Source organism: Nylanderia fulva, unplaced genomic scaffold (assembly GCF_048542155.1).
Source record: "Nylanderia fulva isolate GAGA-0341 unplaced genomic scaffold, ASM4854215v1 Scaffold25, whole genome shotgun sequence".
Lineage (NCBI taxonomy): Eukaryota > Metazoa > Arthropoda > Insecta > Hymenoptera > Formicidae > Nylanderia > Nylanderia fulva.
The window spans coordinates 1,735,669-1,754,798 of record NW_028190314.1 but is presented as its reverse complement, the minus strand read 5'-3'; the positions used below and the strand labels follow the sequence as shown (position 1 = coordinate 1,754,798).

The window sequence follows — 19,130 nt, the reverse complement described above, 5'->3', positions numbered from 1 at the left end:
CGAACCAATAGGAGATCTAATTTCCTAGGGACAAAAATGGCGTGACTTCGAACGTAGACTTTTTATTGGACAGACCACCTCGCGTGTCGAAATTCCACGCTTCTCTTCCTTCGCTCGACGAGAGAGGGCAGCACCCTATCGCGTATAAGCTCGTCCGGTTAGCCAGCGTGCCGCATCCGCATCTCCGAGGCTGCTGATGACTGACTGTCGGGTTGAAGAGCGTTGCACACGATCGTTGCACCGCGTGCATCGTGATTGACATCAGGACTGACTCGTCGTAGACTGACTCCCCCTCAGCCGAGCGGGATTATGAATTGACGCGATCCCGGAGAGTCCTTCGCCGTTTCTACGCGGCCCCGTCAAGCTCCGTCTCGAACAACGAGCTCGCGAGAGGTGAGTAGCCGCGTGCGGATTTTCCCGATGTTGAGAGAGAGAGGCAACAAGCTGCTCCCTCGTCGCCGCGTGTTCGCGGCGAAATAACCATCCGAGAGCGCAAAGATTCGACGCGGAAAAATATATTGGAACTCGCGATTTGGAGTTGCGGAAATTTCCTCTCTATCTTTCGTCCTTGGTGTCCTTGATGCGCGAAATTTCCTTCGCATATTTATACCGGTAGAAATTGAAAACATATCTTCGGATATCTTGCATCAGCTTCGTAAAAATTGCACAAGATGTGTAATATATATGTCGAAACTAGTAATACAGAAAAATAGTAATTTTTGTAGTTTTCAGTAGCTTTAAATAAATAAGCTCTTAGCTTTAAAATTATTTATTATTTATTAATATTATTATATAATTATATTATTAATGATATAGGAAAAAATGATATGAAACATTTCATGCTTGAATTGTTTTATATCTATATATCTTTAATAACAAGAAATCATCTAGTACTATATATGCATGACTATTACTAATTAATTCTGAAAGAGATATTTAAATGAGACAGTTTCTTACATGTTAAGTAATACACATATGCTGTCTGCTACATATGGAAATAAATAATCCATTTTATCCTTTTATTTATTTTTTATATATTTTTTTTTTATTTGATAAAATTGTCTGAGAAAATAATTATTAAATTATTATAACAAGCATTATTTATTATATCTTAATTAAACGTTGAGCGAATAAAATATTGAATAATTCTTGTCTCTTATTCTAGTGCATTAGATAGGAATGGAGTTTGGAGTGGGCGATGTCGCCCAGATATCGGCGGAACTGGCCCGAGTGGTCGAGGTAATAATGTCACCCAATATATCTCAGCAGCAACGCCTGGAGGTGTACAATGCTTGTGAAAGATTCAAGGAATCCTCACCACTATGTGCGCAATGTGGCTTATATCTGGCGCAAAGATCCCCGGACAGAAGCTCAGTAGTGCGTCACTTTGGTCTACAACTAATGGAACACTGCGTGAAGTATCGGTGGACTCAAATCTCGCAGTCAGAGAAGATCTTCATCAAGGAAAATGCAATGAAATTACTTCAAGAAGGCACTGAGCCATTGCTACAGGAAGAGGCGCACATAAAGGACGCATTGTCGCGGGTGGTAGTCGAAATGATAAAGCGAGAGTGGCCTCAGCAGTGGCCAACTCTGCTAGCTGAGCTCAGTCAGGCCTGTACGCAAGGTGTGAGTCAGACCGAACTGGTCTTATTGGTCTTTCTTAGACTGGTGGAGGACGTGGCGCTCCTACAGACACTCGAATCCAATCAGAGGAGGAAAGACATATATCAAGCATTAACCACGAATATGGCAGAGATCTTTAATTTCTTCTTGAGATTAATGGAGCAACACTTTTCGGAATTTCAGAAGAAAAGTGCCTTAGGACAGACATCCGAAGCTGAAACACACAGTAAAGCCGTTCAAGTAAGTTTTTTGTAAGATGGCAATTCATATTTTAATTAATTCTAATATTTGTCATTTTATGTTTCTAATGTTATTATGTAATTGTATTATAACAGATAGTACTGACCACGCTAAGCGGATTTGTTGAATGGGTTTCTATAAACCACGTGATGGCCGAGGATGGAAGATTGCTGCAAATATTGTGCCTCCTGCTGGGTGATCCTATATTTCAATGTTCTGCCGCCGAATGCCTGCTCCTGATTGTAAATCGCAAGGGCAAAGCCGAAGATCGAAAGCAGTTGATGATCTTGTTTTCGGAAGAAGCTTTGAGATTTATTTATACGGCAGCTACTGCACCACCGCCTCTCGCTGGACCTACGAATTTCCACGAGAATCATTATCTGTTTCTGAAGAAGCTCACACAAGTAAGTTTCACGATAATTGTGTCAATTAATACTGCATCGATTTCTTTTTGACAAATTAAAAAAAAATACTCATTGTTTATAATGATTATTATTTCAGGTACTGACAGGCATGGCGACACAACTGTGCACTTTATGGGGAAAAGATGACGCCTCCAGTATACGTCCAACACACTTCAACCTCTTTCTGGACACTGTACTCACATTTACCATGTACTCGAGTCTTACGCTTACGCATTTAGCGAATACAATCTGGGTGATGCTATTCAAGCATGAACACATCAAGAATGATACGTTATTGTTGACGTACGTGCCTAAATACGTAGAACACACGGCGCCCAAGCTAATTCGTGTTGCATATCCATATGGTAGACAAAGCAATGGCATGACCACATACTGCCACGTTGATTACGACTCGGAGGAGGAATTCAACGTTTTTTTGCATCGTTTTAGAATGGATCTGTTAGAGGGATTTAGGCACGCGACTATGGTAGCGCCCTTAGTGACGTTTACATACGTGCAACAATGGTTGACCGCAAAAATTACCAAGGGTATGGCGAATCTGCAGTACAAGAGTGATCAGAATGATCGAGAGTACCTCGAGTGGGAGGCTCTTGCACAGGCATTGGACTCCGTTGTGTCTAGAATCTTGTTGATCAATGAACGGCCGAGTGTACAGACCGGTTTGCAGTTGTTGGAACTTTGTCTAGGTTACACTCCACAGGATCCTTGGCTACTATCAGCTCTGTTATCTTGCATAAGCGCGCTGTTTGTGTTCCTTTCGATGTCGACCGGCTCAATGAGCATGCCGGGCGTCGCTATCCTGCCGCGCGTCCTTGAAAAAATCTTTGCCGCATTGGTGTTCGAAGCACCCAACGAAAATGAGCGCAATCGCTCGCGTGCGACCAAAAACGTACGACGACACGCCGCTAGCCTCATGGTTAAGATCAGTCTCAAGTATCCGTTGCTGTTGCTGCCGGTATTTGAGCAGATACATACCATGGTGCGCAATCTGACACGAGAACCAAGTCCGTTATCCCGAATGGAGAGTGTCATGCTGTACGAGGCGTTGCTCCTTATCTCCAATCACTTCTGCGACTACGAAAGGCAGAATCGGTTCGTCGCGGAGGTGATTGGCGACGCGTCCAACAAGTTCATCACAATGGGCGAGGAATGGTTCAAAGGACCGCCAGAATTTATGCAATTCGTGGGATTGGATAGACTACCAGTGGAGAACATGCTCGAGGATCCGGCCAGATTCAATCGCAGTGATCTTATGATGTGCATTTGTACCGTTTTAAGTGTAGTCAAGCGATGCTCTATTCCAGAGGACCCTGACCGCGCGGCAAGGGGTGGCTTCGTTGCTGCTCTCAGCGAAAGTGGTAATCCGGTTTACCGAAATCCCGCCGCACCCCATGTAATTCCTATCTTGCCAACGCTCTTCGCGCTGCTGCGAACGATGAATGCTCTCTTCACTCCTGCCGCTCTCGCCGTTCTTTCGGAGGTAATATAATTAATATTAATATATACTATTAATAATACTATTATAATATTAATATAATAACATTAATGATATTATTAAATAATACTATTAATATTACCCTAATGCTCTATTATTAATATTAATAATACTATTAAAATATTCAAAGTTTTTTACTTTAAATATATTTTTATCCTAGGGCTACAAAAATGCTTATGGACTTTTGGAATCGGAAAAAGCGAATCTGTTGGGCGTAAATGTGACCAATGACAATACTAGTGAGACGGATCAAACTTCGAGTACTTCTCTAGTCCGAATGCAATCATTTATTAGCACAATTCACGATCAGTGCTATCATATGCTGGGCAGTGGCTGTCATATGATTGGTCGAGATTTCTATCAGTTGCCCGGATTTGCATCAGCATTGCTCAATTCAGTTTTCTCGAATATGGAGGTAATTTAAGAAAATATTTAATTTTATCGATAATCTTTTAATTTTCATAAAGCTTCGTATTACATGTATTCTCTTAAACAAAAATTTAAAAAATTATTTTTTCTCAGGTAATTCCAGACTACAGACTGCGTCCGATTATACGTGTGTTTATGAAACCATTTATATACTCGTGCCCGCCAGCTTTTTATGAGAGCGTACTAGTACCTGTACTGGCTCACGTATCTACACATAGTGAGTGTGATTATAAGTTAATTTTTTTTTATTTGCTTATTTTATTTATATATATTTTATTTTTTTATATTAAATATATAACTATATCATTATGTATTTTATTTATTATATTATTTTTATTTATATATTAATTTTATTTTTTATTTTATTTTTTGCTTTCCGTCATCAAGCAAATTTAAATAATCTAAGTTGTGTGATATTGTTTCAGTGTGCCAAAGATTAAGTGCAAAGTGGCAATATATTGCGCATCTGTACGAATCCGGTGGTCTAGACGAAGAGAACACCGACACACAGGAAGTCATCGATGATATGCTCAACAGAAATCTGACGAGAGACTTCGTGGACGTGTTAAAAGTGGCTCTAGTCGGTGGAGCCGCTAGCGACGCTGCGCCTCCAGACATCATGGATCAGGATAGCGGAGGAATGGCAGTGGATCCACCTCTTTCACGAGGAAACAGCATCGTCGCTGAGGTCGTCAGCGAACTGGGGGCTTTCGTTCTACGTCATCCATCTACCTGTCACAGCGTCGTCCTATGTGTATTAGGGTAATACGATATAGATAGTTATAATGTAAAAATCTGTGCGTATTTCTATAAAATTGTGAGATAAGTAAAATTAAGTTTTTTTATTTTTATTTCTCTAGAACATTTTTCATTCATAATAATGTCTGGCTTCTCTAGGGCGCTTTCGTGGAATGATTCAAACGCGAGTCTCAAGGCGACAATGTTGACCGGACCTGTAGTGCGAGCTCTAGCAGCCGATGGTAGTCTCACTCCTTCCATGGCAGCACACATCATGGTTGCCGTTCTCCAAGGTTTACAACTGCATGGTCAGCATGAGGCTAATCAGGGTTGCCTCATTACTCTTGGCGCACAAGTCTACGAGTGCCTCAGACCGAAGTTTCCGAATATAATCGAGGTGATGCAGCAGATTCCAGGAGTTAATCCCGCAGACTTGCAACGATTCGATGAGAAAATGGTGGTAGTCAGCACAAAGGGCAATAAGGTTGAAAAAGGAAAGAAGGACCTCTTCAAGAAAATTACAAATCAGGTACGCGATTCCAAGATATATAGCTAGTGTTTTTTAAAACTTGGTCTGCGTTTTTAAAGTCTCGTTAAAATAAAAATTGCAATTTAATAACGATCGGGTTTTAATACGTCTTTTACAGCTTATTGGCAGAAGTGTAGGTCAATTGTTTCGCAAGGAAGTTAAAATAGACAATTTACCGCGGATAGAAATATTCGGTAAATCTCAACAAGTGCGCGTGGACGAGATTTCGAAGAACGCCACTGATACCGGAATAGCAGCATTGTTCGCTGGGCCTACGTAGCAGAGAGTTTTAGCGAATTATGTTTTGCAAAGCTGGTCTAACTCAATAAACAATTATAAATTATTGTAAAAAGATTTCAGAGAATGACTATACGGTGACGCAAAAGAAAAGAATACTCGAGCTCCTAAATCTGTTGAAATGGCGTACTTTTTTCTGACAAAAAACGCGAATTACAATCTGCGAATATATTTAAAAAGTAATGAGGCGATATCTCCAATCGCGCTTTAAATATTAATTAAAGATGTATGCAATTTTGCATATTTTAAAATTACAAATTTCAGAAATTGTTTTTTCACTTGTATTTCATTTATTTCAAAATGTTTTCAAAAGTCAGTTATAAGAAATAATACATATGAATAACGCACAATTTTCAGTAAAAATTGCAATTACTTAAAAAATCAAGGTAATATTTTAGAAATCTTTGGATATTTCATGCCCTCAATCATTAGATGCATGCAATAAAATCTCGGATATATAAATATGAATTGTAAACACATCTGATGAACACATTATATATTTAGATCAATATTTATGATGAATGACTGTCGGAGAAATTCTTTTTCTGCTTATTCTGAAATCGATTGTAAGTAATTTGAAACTACTCTACAGATATCAACGCGATACAAGTATAGTCAATTTTTTATGTTCTGTGGATATAATCTTATTTATTCTAATTAATTTGAAATAAATATGCTTGAAGAAGATCTTGTTCGTGTTCATCATATTTGAGACTGCAAACATGTCATTCAGTATTCAATATCCTAAAAGATATAAATTTCTCACATTATCATTACTTTAACGTACATTTCGATGACATGTCAAAAAACAATTTCCGAGATATTTATACACATCACATAAAAACAATATGTCTAGAACATAAAAATTGGGATAAAATTGTGGAAGGGTTGTACAATAAGACATAGCAGATTATTGTGATAAGGAATGTAGCGAGTAAAAAAATTTAACAATATACTCGAAGTGAGCGACTTAGGAATCATAAAGTTAAGTTGCTTTGTATAAACGTGGAAAAAAGAGAAGTGACATGTTCTAAGCTGTGACTGATTTGTGGAAAACCGCGAATATTGTATAGTATACAATTCATTAATTATAATTTTATTATATATAATTTTTTTCTTTGCTACTTTTTAAACTATATCTCCGAAGTCCGTAATATTTATAGTACATTAAATTTGTTTTTTTTAACTTTATGAGCTTTTTTTTATTTTTATTAATATTTAAAAGAGAAAAAAGTAAAAATTTGCGGAAAGTACAACTTAAATGAATAAATCTGTTGCATTATACTATGTTAAGGATTTCGAAGTATAGTTTATTACATCGGTGTCATATATTTATACATATAAGTATATACATATTGTACAATAAAATCTTATAGATTAATCTTATATAGTGGAGTAGAAGAGAATGAATTATATATAATCACACTCATCTACATACATATATATTTGTTTCGAATGTTCATATTATACGATTCGTTGATTTTTTCAAAAGTATGGATCGATGCCGAAAATGTATATCTATTCGCAACAAAAAGTCGATAAACGTCTTCCTTACAACCGAGTTTTCTCGTGAAATAATTGAAACCGCGGTACAAATTATAAATCAAATTTATACGATACTACATTTACATGTGAATTGAAACGGCAGTTTTAATCAAGATATACACGCGAGAACATACGAAGAGACATTTGTACATTACGATTATTACACTCTTAATATATAAAAATAGGAAAAAATCTCCAAAAATAAAATTAAACGTAAAGAAAATGTTTGAGCAACTTGCGATCGATTACTGCCGAGTAAATTATAAAAAAAAATTTAAGATAATTTTTGATGATTTTATTTGATTATTAAAAATCATATTTAACTTTAATTGACCTCACAAGTTTTAAGGAAAACTTGCAATTAATAGTGAATGATGGTTTTTGACTTTGTCATAACAAATCGTTGAAAATGTTCATCAACAGTATCAAATAATTTCGAGTTAGGTTTATATTCTTATAAAATACTTCCTGACAAATGACTACACTTTATTTCACTGAAAAGCATTCAATTGAGGACCAAAATATTTTTTTGTCATTCCTTAGACATACGATATTTGTATTTTCGTTGCGATTCACGATTTACATATATTTTTTTACGCTAATTATGAAATGTTTTAATCTAGCATTAAGTGTTTCGTGAATTGTGAATTCACAAGTTACATCAAGTCTTTATGCATGCATGTTCAATCTCAATTTACTCATTTTCTTTACGTTTACTCTTAATATAAAAATGCGATAAGCGCGCAAATGACGAGATTAATGCACATCGAAAAGAGAGTAAGCAACTAATTAGACATGGAATTTAACTACAAACTATTGCAAAAATCATTCCAACGAGAATATTTATCAGATGGCGTATTTAGAATATTAAATGTTTTGTTAAGGCGGTGTAAGAAGACGATCTCACACACCCTCCCATACACATACACACATGTAAAATTGCCATCAATTTTACTACAATATTACATTACAATATCACATATCAAAAATGTTTTAATCGAAAACTCTTTTATTCTCTAATCTCTCGCTTGTCTTCTAGTTTGACTAGGACATACATTTTGCGCGTTAAATGGAATTTTTTAAAGATCATCGTTACGTAGAATTACTGTCTCGCATGTTTTATCTGTTTTATCTTTATCAGAGAAATGCGTTTTAATTTATAATTTAAACCCGTAAGTTTTTGCATTATGCACTATTTTCTCCAGCATTCCATTGTGCTTTTAGTAACCACGTATGCGGTTCACAAATTTTGTTCGTAGGTTGTGAAAAAAGTAGTTATCAGAGGAATTTACATCTAACGAAAAAAAGATTCCATTGTAATCGTAATCTAAGATATCCTCTTACAAAAGCATTTACCTTTTTTACATTGGGACATTGCTGACGAAGAGATAATACAAGTATTTCCTTTTCGTGGCATTCTTCCAAGACGAATCAAGCTTATATACTTATTTGTCTAACGAAAATATCTGATACACATTTGTACATCAAAATTGTTTTGCATATTGCCACAATTTCTCATAACGTGTGTTATACACAAAATGTTTTATATATTCCTTTTCTTTCGAGAATAGTGCATGCCATTATGTGAATATCGACAAAAATTGTACACAAAATGGCACACAAAATTAATTACGATAATTATTCAGAATATTACAAAAATCTGCTTATCTTACAAACAACCACTTTCGACCACTTTATTGACTTGTTAAATTATATGGATCAATGAGTTTGTAACAGCACTATTTTCACAATGACACAATCATTTTCTTTTATTATCGATAATATGATCTACTGAACTACATCACATTGTATACTTACTTATGCATTTAACTGATCGTTAAATGTAACGAAATTATCAAGATTATTATCCAGATTATTTCATAAAAATTGTTAATATATATATATATATGTGTGTGTGTGTGTGTATGTGTGTGGGTGTGTGTGTGTGTGTGTGTATACAAGATATCCTATATAAGTAGGATTTTATGCAGATTAGTACTATCTTGTAAAAAATAAGCATCTTTTCTTTGGTAAGATTTCCAGAAATGCATTGTTTTCGAGATCCCATTTTTTAAAAATATAATTAAAAGTCTTCATCTATAATACATTTGCTATTTCTTAATTCTTATGAAAATTGTGGTCTGATTTTATTAGAAGTTTAATATTTATATTAACTTCATTTTTTATATCAGAGCCAAAAAACACATTTCGCTGTATATAAAAATTTTCTCTTATATATATGAGAAAATATTAACTAATAAAATAAAATTTTTTAAAGTGATAATTACAATAATATAAATATAAGACAATTTATAACAAAATTGTCATTGAAATGTTTACATGAAGAATAAAGAAATAGCAAATATAATATTGACATTAAAAAATAAATTGTCGAAAATCTTTCCAAAGGAATAAATACTTATTTTTTGACAAAGGAATACCGATTTGTATTCTATCTATATAGGACATCCTATGTATATAATATTAATGTTATAGTAAAGTGCGACAATTACTTTGTTTATATATGCATAATTAATGTATAAAGGAAGTAATCGTTGCACTTTGTCGCAATATTAATGTATCGACGTAACGCTATTGATTTATGCCAGGCCAGAAAGCAGCGGAAATCCGCTTCTTTTCAAAACCTCGCCCACGTTTTTTGTACATCAACTATAGCGAAATCAGCTATAGTAACTTGTATATATTATATTGTAATAAAGAAATTACATTGACAATAATGACATGTACGTCAATATACGTCTCTTTGTCTCGTCCGCAAGACATGTGTATGTTCGATAAATATACATACAATTTACATAATTAATATTTTATTTGATATCTCTCATGTAACATATACTTTCCCCATAAAAATCGGCGAATTTAATATATATATATATATATATATATTTATATACTATCATTATAAATTATCATATTCGCGGATACGTTTTGACATATGAGCTTGTTATCTTGTTAAACTATATATATATATATGAATATATATATATATATATATATATGTATATAACGTCAAAACTTATGATTGACTGTAAACTTCGTACGAAATATTTCACATAATCTTTCACGACAAATCGAAGCGATACATCATTGCACATTTTCTGTACAGCACCACAATTCTCCTTCGATTTCTCCGAAACGAAGAATTCTATACTTTACTCAAAATAAGCCACAAATATTTTACAGAAATATTTACAGAAAATCTTTCGATGTCCTTTCTTTTATTAAGCATGACATTACTTTTACATAAAACAATATTTTATATATTGAATTAAACACTGCTTAAAATTACAACCACATTACGTGCAGGATGTACAATAATCCAATTGTGATCCAGACCCAAATTTGTCGCATTATACTCGAATCGTATATACCGCATATAACAAACACAAAGCGCCTGGTTTTTTTTGTAATCAAGATAAATACTCAAAATTTGTGTACATATACATATACACAACGCACAATAGGTATAAACACTATTTCTTACAGCATAAATATCATTCAACGCTTATCGTTAAGTTTTACAAAAAAAATGCAACAGAATATTCTTTGGAATCCGAGCGGGTTTGTATCCAGATATAACGACAGAGATATTCATAATAAGAAGCACTTTGTTACGTGCTTGTTACTTGCGGTCAGCTGCTTCGTCGCTTCATTTGGAATGTATAATGCAATTTGTTCAATGCACGTATAACACATTGCACAGCAAACTCTAAACGTAAATCTACGTGCTCTTACATATGCACGCACGTTCATAGCTTAAACTCGTTACTTCCCTATCTTGGTCTTTGGTAAAATCATCCTTTATCATTTGTAATCACTAAAAGATCCTAAAATTCCATTTATTCATATCTCTTTTATCTCTTCTATGTATATTAATTTTCAAATGACGCTTGTATATAACGCTTCATTTTCCGTGTTACTTCGTCTTATACATACGTGTTACAATATCAGAAGGAAGACAAGACTGTGTAAATTTATTTTTTTTTTTTACTTTTTAAAATTTATTTCGCTTATAACGGGGTATTTTCTCAAGTTTCGTTGACTTTTATCGCGCGAAACGCACTTCGCTGTTTTACTCTTAGAATATTGAGAATATCATAGAAACGTAACACTTGTTTATCAATTTCTCAAAGGTACATCATAAAAATGTTTCGCTATCACTCGCGTTCACTCGATCGAAAAGAATTACACATTTTCGAGACTCAATTTAGATAGGAAATAGATATAAATCAGATATACCACAAATATACACATATATATATTCGCGCAAAAATCACATTCGTAGCATCTACACATATAATATGTACACCCATACACGAATAATTATTACTATCCGATACTCAACAACATAAAACGTTCCTAAAAAAGATTCGCCCCTTCTCACATCCAGTTTTGTACTTGAGACAAAGGCAGATCTCAGATAATCTTCCATGATATACATATATAATATATATCTCTTTTCATTGTACATATATATATAATATATTGTTCGATATTTACAAAAATACAATAATAACATCTCTCGTTAATAAATATTTATCGTTAGCTGAGTTTGAGCAGTCAACGAATAAGGCGAGTATGTTTTTTTTTCAGTAGGGCACATATACGACTGTTGTTCGCAAAAATGTGTGTATACACACATACATATAATGCACATATCTTTTTTCTCCAGATTTCTTCTCCATCTACTTCGTTACACGTCTCCCTAATCATTATTTCAGCATAATCAGTTGTTAGTAAAATGGCTCTGTCCATCGTTAATATCTTTCACAATTTTACATAAAAAAATTTGAGTTTTCGTATAGTGTACAAATTGAATAGAATTGCATTCGTAATTCTTCCATTTTTTATTTTCAAATATTTTATTGAACATTTCTATCTGGACAAGAAAATCTAGATATCAAGAGAAAAATTTACAACGCATCAAGTTTGAAAAGAATAATTGAAAATAAAAACCGGAAAAGATGAATGCAATTTAATTCGTACAATTCAGTTCGCGTGCTCTCGGAAAAACAAGCGCAATAAAATATTAAGCTATAAAAAATGTTCAGATACTAAAAATAGCCAGATCCTATTCTAAACGTCATGATCTTTCCAGGCCACAAGTAATGTTGGATCATCTCGATATATAATGGTCGTACGGAGCTTTTTATTAAACGTTGATCGTCAACCTTCAGTATTCTCCTTCTTCGCCAACAGCAAAAACACATCCATATTATCCTTACCCTTGACATACACCTGCCCGCGCGGCTCGAATTCGTATCGCTCCGATAGAACATCCAGACAATTGCTGGCCATCTGTATCCTACCGGCGACTCCGGTCGAGTCCATCCGCGACGCGATATTGACCGCGTCGCCCCAGATGTCGTAATACAATTTTGTCGCGCCGATCACGCCGGCTGTGACGTCGCCATAATTATAGCCGACTCGTAGGATCAGCTTGAAACCCAACAGATCCCGATTGAACTCGTATATCACCTTGTGCATCGCCACAGCGAAGTCGACCAACTGGAACAGATGCGTGTATTCGTGCTTGCTCTGCTGCCTCACCTGTGGATTCAGTCCGCTCGCAGCCATAAATGTGCTGCCGATCGTCTTGATCTTCTCCACGTTCGCGTACTCCGATTTCTCCAGCAGCTCGTCGAAGTCGCCGATAAGCTCGTTGAGCACTCGCAGATACTCCTTTCCGCCCAGATACGACTCGTCGTACAGCTCGTTGAAGTTGACAATGCTGGCGAAGATGATGCCCACGGATTTGTGATTCTGTGAATACTTGGCGGTGGTCTTGAGCTGATCGGCCACGTATTTCGGTATGATATTGTGCAGCAGCCAGTCGGCTTGATTCTTCATCGATTGCACGCGCGTCTTGTCGCGCGCCGCGACCGCATTACCGTGAAAACACAATCTGTAACTGATCTCAAACTCACGATTCAGGAACCAGACCAGCAGCAGCAGCAGCGCCATATCCAGATATATTTCCGAATTGTATAATCTCTCGTTGTACCCGGTGTAAGCTTCCCTTCGAGTCGTAGCAGACGTTTCTTGTCGTCCTGGATGTTTCGCGGTCGACAATCTTGCAGCGGTCGAGGCAATAAAATCTCTCGTTGCGTTCGGAAGATTTCCCGAGTTATCCAGATCGCTTTGTTCGCTCGCGAGCGATTTGAAAAAATTCGAATGCAAAGTCGCTAATTGCGAGCTGTTGCCAGGATTGCTACTACTATTAATACTATTGAGATTCTCCTGGTGATACGGAGATATGTGACTTACCACGAGACAGATGAATAACACGCCGGTGAGAGTGACCAGTAGATTCTTCATCCAACAGTTGAGCTGCGTGAAATTGCAAAAGTGGACCAGCCCGACAAAGATTAGATAGCTGTAGTAATATTCAAAGTTGCTCAGACTCCGGTAGCTGTTGCACGTGAAATTAAGCAAGATGGAGATGATCGGTAGACCGACCAAAACCGCGCCGCACACGTGCCAGGGATACCATCGGGAAAAGAACTTGAAGATACTCTGCGTGAATGTCGTATGAGCGATGTGCGGATAAAAGAGCTGCCGAATGCAGAGTAACACCGCGATAACTTGAACGGCGGTGGTGAGTACAGAGAACACCATGTAATAAATCGTCGGTTTGCAGAGAAGGAAAAGCGAGATTGTGATAGCCGTGTAGACTAGGGCGGATATCAAGATGTCGAAATACGTATTAAATCTCGAAGTAGCCAGGGTCGGAGGATTATCGCCGATACCCTCAGTGGCCTTGTGCGCGTTTTCTCGATATTCTCTCTCCATTTCCTCGTTCTTGAAGAAAAGAGTGACGCTCGAAAGCGGCGGTTTAACAAAGTACGAGCGTTGAGAGGTCACATTGTCCTGTACGCACCTTTAAAGCAAAAGATAAAAACTTAAAAAACATTAAAAAACATATTCGATGTATTTAAAGCGCATCGAAAAATGATTCGCTCACCTAATTAATTGGAGATCGGATTGCTTGCGTAATTTATGAAAGCATGCGCCAAATGTATCGGTCACCATCGGGGGAAACGGATAAGGGGGCACCGATGACGAAGGATCATGAGTGGAATTTAATGTTGAACTAGACGTATAATAACCGCTGACCCTGTGTCCTAATAAATCACCCTGGGCCATGCCGTTCATTAGGAACAACTGCAAATGCTCAGATTAAGATAAAAAAGATAATACAAGATAAGATAAGAAAAGGTTTGCAGGCACATACCTGTTGTTGTATACTACTTCGCCTGCTGTTACTCTTGATACCAGAGTCTTTCCTACTGCAAATGGAAGAAGCATGACTAATCGGCTCTTGACCAGATAATAAAGGACTAGAAGGTACAGGATTTGGATCCATTTCAACGCCATTACCCAGAGGGATCTACAATAAGAAAGGACCGTAAACAATTAAAAAATGCGATAATCAGAAAAAAGGGAACACAAAAAATGTTACTAACTCGTCTAAATCCATTCCATTGCATTCCATTGCATTCCTCGTACGGCTGCATATCGAGTTTTGCTTGTTCTATAATGATATTTCTTCCCTCTTCTATCTCCAAAGGTATCATTTCCTCGGTTGTTCGTTGTCTCTGTAAATACCTCCACGGCTTACTCCGCACTTTTTTCTTGCCATAACTAGCGGTAGACGTCGGACTTTTGTTCGAATCTTCCTTGTCATCCATGACGTCACCGTCATTTTCAGAATCCAAAATGCTAGGCAAGGAATTGGCCTTCATTCTGTAACTATTCGCATTGGTGACCATGTGGAGATAATGAAGGCGCGGCTTGGCTTGATTGTTGCACGATGCTAGACGATTCCGTGATTGCATCAATGGCGAGATACTCTTGGGTGACGTGACATTTGTAATAAACTGATTCACAAAGTCCGATTTACGGGCTCTGATGAAATACGTTTTAACACCTGGAATAGATGAAAGATGCGTGATGTAAAATTCCGAACTTCTGTTCCTTCTTTTGCACTTTTATTTTACTTACCGTTTACTATTTCTCCAATTTCTGTAATGTATTGGTCTCCCAAAAATCTCAAAGTATTTTCACTCAAGTGCACACGGCCGGGCTTTCCCGTGCTTTCCAACTTGTTCGCCAATGTTACATCATTTGACCAGACGTCGAATTTGAATCTCTTGGTGCCCACAAGTCCGCAGAGTACGGTGCCTGTGTGCACACCCACTCTCATGTTCACACCTTCCCGTCTCTCAACATCAAATTGTTTTATAGCTTCGATCATGGCTGTTTAAAAAATGAATAATATATACAATATTAATTCCACAATTTAGATTACCAGACAGTCTACTATAATAATGATTCTTGCACCTACCTAGTCCCATTTCTATGCAACATTTGGCATGATCGGATCTCGGTTCGGGACATCCGCTTACGCAATAATAACAATCCCCCAATGTGGAGATCTTCTCACATCCGTGATGCTCGCAGAGATCATCGAAACGTTCGAACAAATCGTTGAGGATGCCTACGAGTTCCTCCGCGGTTTTATTGGAGCTCATCTTGGTGAATCCGACGATATCGGCAAACAGAATACTCACGTCTTCCATAGAGTGCATATTGAACGGACGAAACAAGGAACGGATGTCCGTGTTATTAGATGGTATCGAGCCCTTCTTCAGAGAATCCTCTCGCTCTCTTTCGCGCTCGCTCTCCTCCATGAGCCAGTCCGCGACCTTCGGCGGCATCACAGAGTGTATCATCTTCTCCTTCAGTTGCTTCTCCACTTCCAATTGTCGACGTACCAGAAGAGATTGACCGACCTTCATAAACGTACCGCGCATTCTCACGAAGGTCATTATCAAGATATGCATGCCTATCAAATGAATGCAAATCTGCATCAAGATCCTTATCGCGAGATTCGTGGAAAAGTCGATATCAGTGGCATCAAGCATGTTATCGCTAGTATAATTATCTATAGGCGATGCATTTACAGTTGAGCTAATAATGGATGGGATGCTGGAATTTAATCTCGTCAAAATATTCGACTTAGCTAAAGCATTGTACAGTTGAGCTATCGTTTCTGGTTTGAATAATCCTGAATCCATATTTTGTATCGTATCTTTATTATCTTCGTGTAGCATCGTCGATGTTGCCTCTGTACTGCTAATTGCTGTAGTAAAATCACTAATATTACGTATCACATTCTGTAGACCAGCAACAATTAGAGGATCCTTTAGGGATGAGTGCATAAGTACCAACGTTTTATCCGCCGTCGTGTTATTCAATCCTGAGGAATTATTTCGTACAACCCGTTCGCTCTGTAGCGCATCCTTCGAGCCGTACAGATAGGCAGTCAAGATTTCAAACATCAATGAGTAGAGCGTGGATATTCCCACGCAGGCGTAGAGCGGCATCGGCAGCACCGTATAAATTATCAATAGAATTTCTGAGCACAGAGCAAAATGTCCGACCAGGGTCAGTCCGTCCACGTGTGGCGGCACCATGGCGAGGAAGAGCAAGGATAGGAAACAGAGCGTGGACGCGACTCCCAGGGAAGTCGTTAGTACGTAGGATCTGTAATAATCCCTATATGTTAAATAAAGTACGGCCGACATCAGGGCGGCGACGATGCCAAAGACACCTGCTATTGCTGCCGATATCGATGTATCATTCTCTATTCCGATTATCACAAAGTACATCAGCCACGATAAGGACACCAGCAGGATATACGTGAGAGCATATCTGCAAGAAGTGATCAAAATAATCTTCTGAGTGTATAAATTAATTCCATCAGATGTAAAATATACAGGATGTTCCATAGGAAATTGCTGAAACTAATTAACTATCATTTTTTAATGTATGCAGTTATTGAGAAAACAAAAATTGTGTTGAAAAGAGGAAAATCTGCAGTTTTTAATGGATATAAATAAAATGTTTGTATACCAGTTTATTTTATTGAAAAAATATGGGACACCCTGTACATAATGCAATTCGTAATACGAACCGAAATCTTAATCTAATTTGAGGAAAGGCACTTCTCCTAAACTGTTCCTCGAGGATCTCAGAATCGAATCTAGGATTCCACCACGAACGTGGTGCTGCACGTTCGAACGGTACAGGTAGATTGATACCGCAGCATCCTAATCCCTGACTGCTGTGCGCCAAGTATGTCTGTATGTATGGCGCCAGAGATATGTGAATCTCGTCCTCGGCATCTTCGCTGTCGTCCCTTGCTCTGGTAAAGCTGACGGACGAACCACGTTTTCGATTCAATTGAGGAGTCATATTGATGACCTAATAGTATTGGGAAAAAAATAACAATAGTATTTTGATATATCTATATTACTTGTGCTGATAAATAAATGAGACAAATAAATTGGAAATATTGATATATCAAGAAATATAAAAAGAATATATATATATATATAATTTTTTTTCTGTAATATAGGGTATACTGAAAAATTAAATTTTTTTACATATTATATGTACATATAAAATAAATATATATTTCTTTTATCATGTTTTACACATAGAAAATTTGCATATCTCTTAATCCACAAATTAAAAAAATATTTTAAATATATACATATATATAAAAACAATTTTGCTATTGAATGTAATCATACATGTCTTATATGTATAAAATTGCATATCTTTTACTCGACAAATTAAATAGAAAGATTTAAAAAAGGAAAAAAATATATATGACAATTCTGAATGTCATCTGTTAATATCATGCAGCTTAAACTACTGATAAGTGACATATGTATTGTTTCTGCTGCAGCAATATGCAGCAGCTGCTAATGATACTGTGCACAGCACTATTTAGTGAATGTTACCAATGAAGTTACCTTCACAATGCACATCTTTTGTTCTGCTTCTTTTATATGTTGTATTATTACAATAATAAGTATAGTACTGATATAGTCATAGGATATTTATATAATGTTAAAAGCTACATTTCATGACATTTAATTTTTTACGATTTCTTCGTCATAATTTTTTTTCTTTTGCAAAATACGAGTTTCTCTATATTAAAACGTACTTACAGATCTTTTATACAAAATATCTTTCGCAAATTTTCTAATTTTATGTACATACACGATTACAGGCGCGATGTATAAAATTGTCAACTTCAATGTTAACTCGTTAATCGTCATTTTACGATGCAAATCGCACGATGGGGGATTTAAAAGGCGACGATTCTACGAGACTCACCGCAAGAGTTGGATTTGCCTCGATCAAAAGCGAAGACGCCAGAAAATTTGAGAAATCATCCTCCTTAATGACATCGGAGGTAGATTTCGCGAGAATCAGCTAGTGTCACAGAGCGCCATTTTTCTCTTCGCGGCTCTGCCTCGGGCGATCGTCGTGGGATACCTCGAGGATGCCTCGACGAGGTCGACGCTGAGATACGCGGCCGACGCAATAAACGAATCGTCACGGGTGTAAAAAATTACGCGTTTTCGTCGAGACTGCTAAAATATTCTCCGCTACGATGTTCCGCAGCCATCTTGAATCCATCAACAGAGACGACGACGGCCGCGATGACAGCGCCACCTCCCCTCCCCGAGCTGTCAAACGTCAAACGGAGAAATGTCACTGGACGAGCAGGATTTTAACTTTGTAAAAAAATCACTAGATCAACTAGAGACTTTTCTATCAAAAATTCTCTCTCTCTTATATTTTTTTACCTTGTTTTCAATTATAGAAAATTCTTTCATGAAAAATATAAGAACTTATTACGATTTGATAATTAGAACGAGATCTCTGATGAATTATTGTATCAGCGGAAGTGAAAGTAACTGTG

General features: G+C 36.8%; 2 protein-coding genes across 3 annotated transcripts; one reads left to right on the top strand and one right to left on the bottom strand.

Annotated features, from left to right (window-relative positions):
- The first annotated feature begins 148 nt into the window (after positions 1-148).
- On the top strand, positions 149-10,062 carry Ranbp21 (exportin-5-like protein Ranbp21). Its single transcript, XM_029316021.2, has 9 exons — positions 149-393; positions 1,166-1,866; positions 1,962-2,270; positions 2,368-3,771; positions 3,947-4,201; positions 4,309-4,432; positions 4,641-4,977; positions 5,113-5,482; positions 5,601-10,062. Exons 2-9 carry the CDS (start codon positions 1,180-1,182, stop codon positions 5,760-5,762), a joined length of 3,648 nt encoding a protein of 1,215 aa, XP_029171854.1. The 5' UTR covers positions 149-393; positions 1,166-1,179; the 3' UTR covers positions 5,763-10,062.
- Positions 7,069-18,894, bottom strand: Ac13E (Adenylyl cyclase 13E). 2 transcript variants are annotated; one of them, XM_029316013.2, is made up of 8 exons: positions 18,539-18,894; positions 17,325-17,614; positions 15,693-17,062; positions 15,350-15,604; positions 14,812-15,275; positions 14,580-14,735; positions 14,310-14,509; positions 7,069-14,225 (listed from the first exon to the last, which is right to left on the bottom strand). In XM_029316013.2, the coding sequence occupies exons 2-8, from the start codon at positions 17,603-17,605 to the stop codon at positions 12,512-12,514; spliced, it is 4,440 nt and encodes a 1,479-aa protein (XP_029171846.1). In that variant the 5' UTR covers positions 17,606-17,614; positions 18,539-18,894; the 3' UTR covers positions 7,069-12,511. The 2 variants fall into 2 exon arrangements, with proteins under 2 accessions (XP_029171846.1, XP_029171847.1); XM_029316014.2 differs by lacking the exons at positions 17,325-17,614; positions 18,539-18,894 and having other exon boundaries at positions 15,693-16,490; positions 16,580-16,644.
- Between the last annotated feature and the right edge of the window lie 236 nt (positions 18,895-19,130).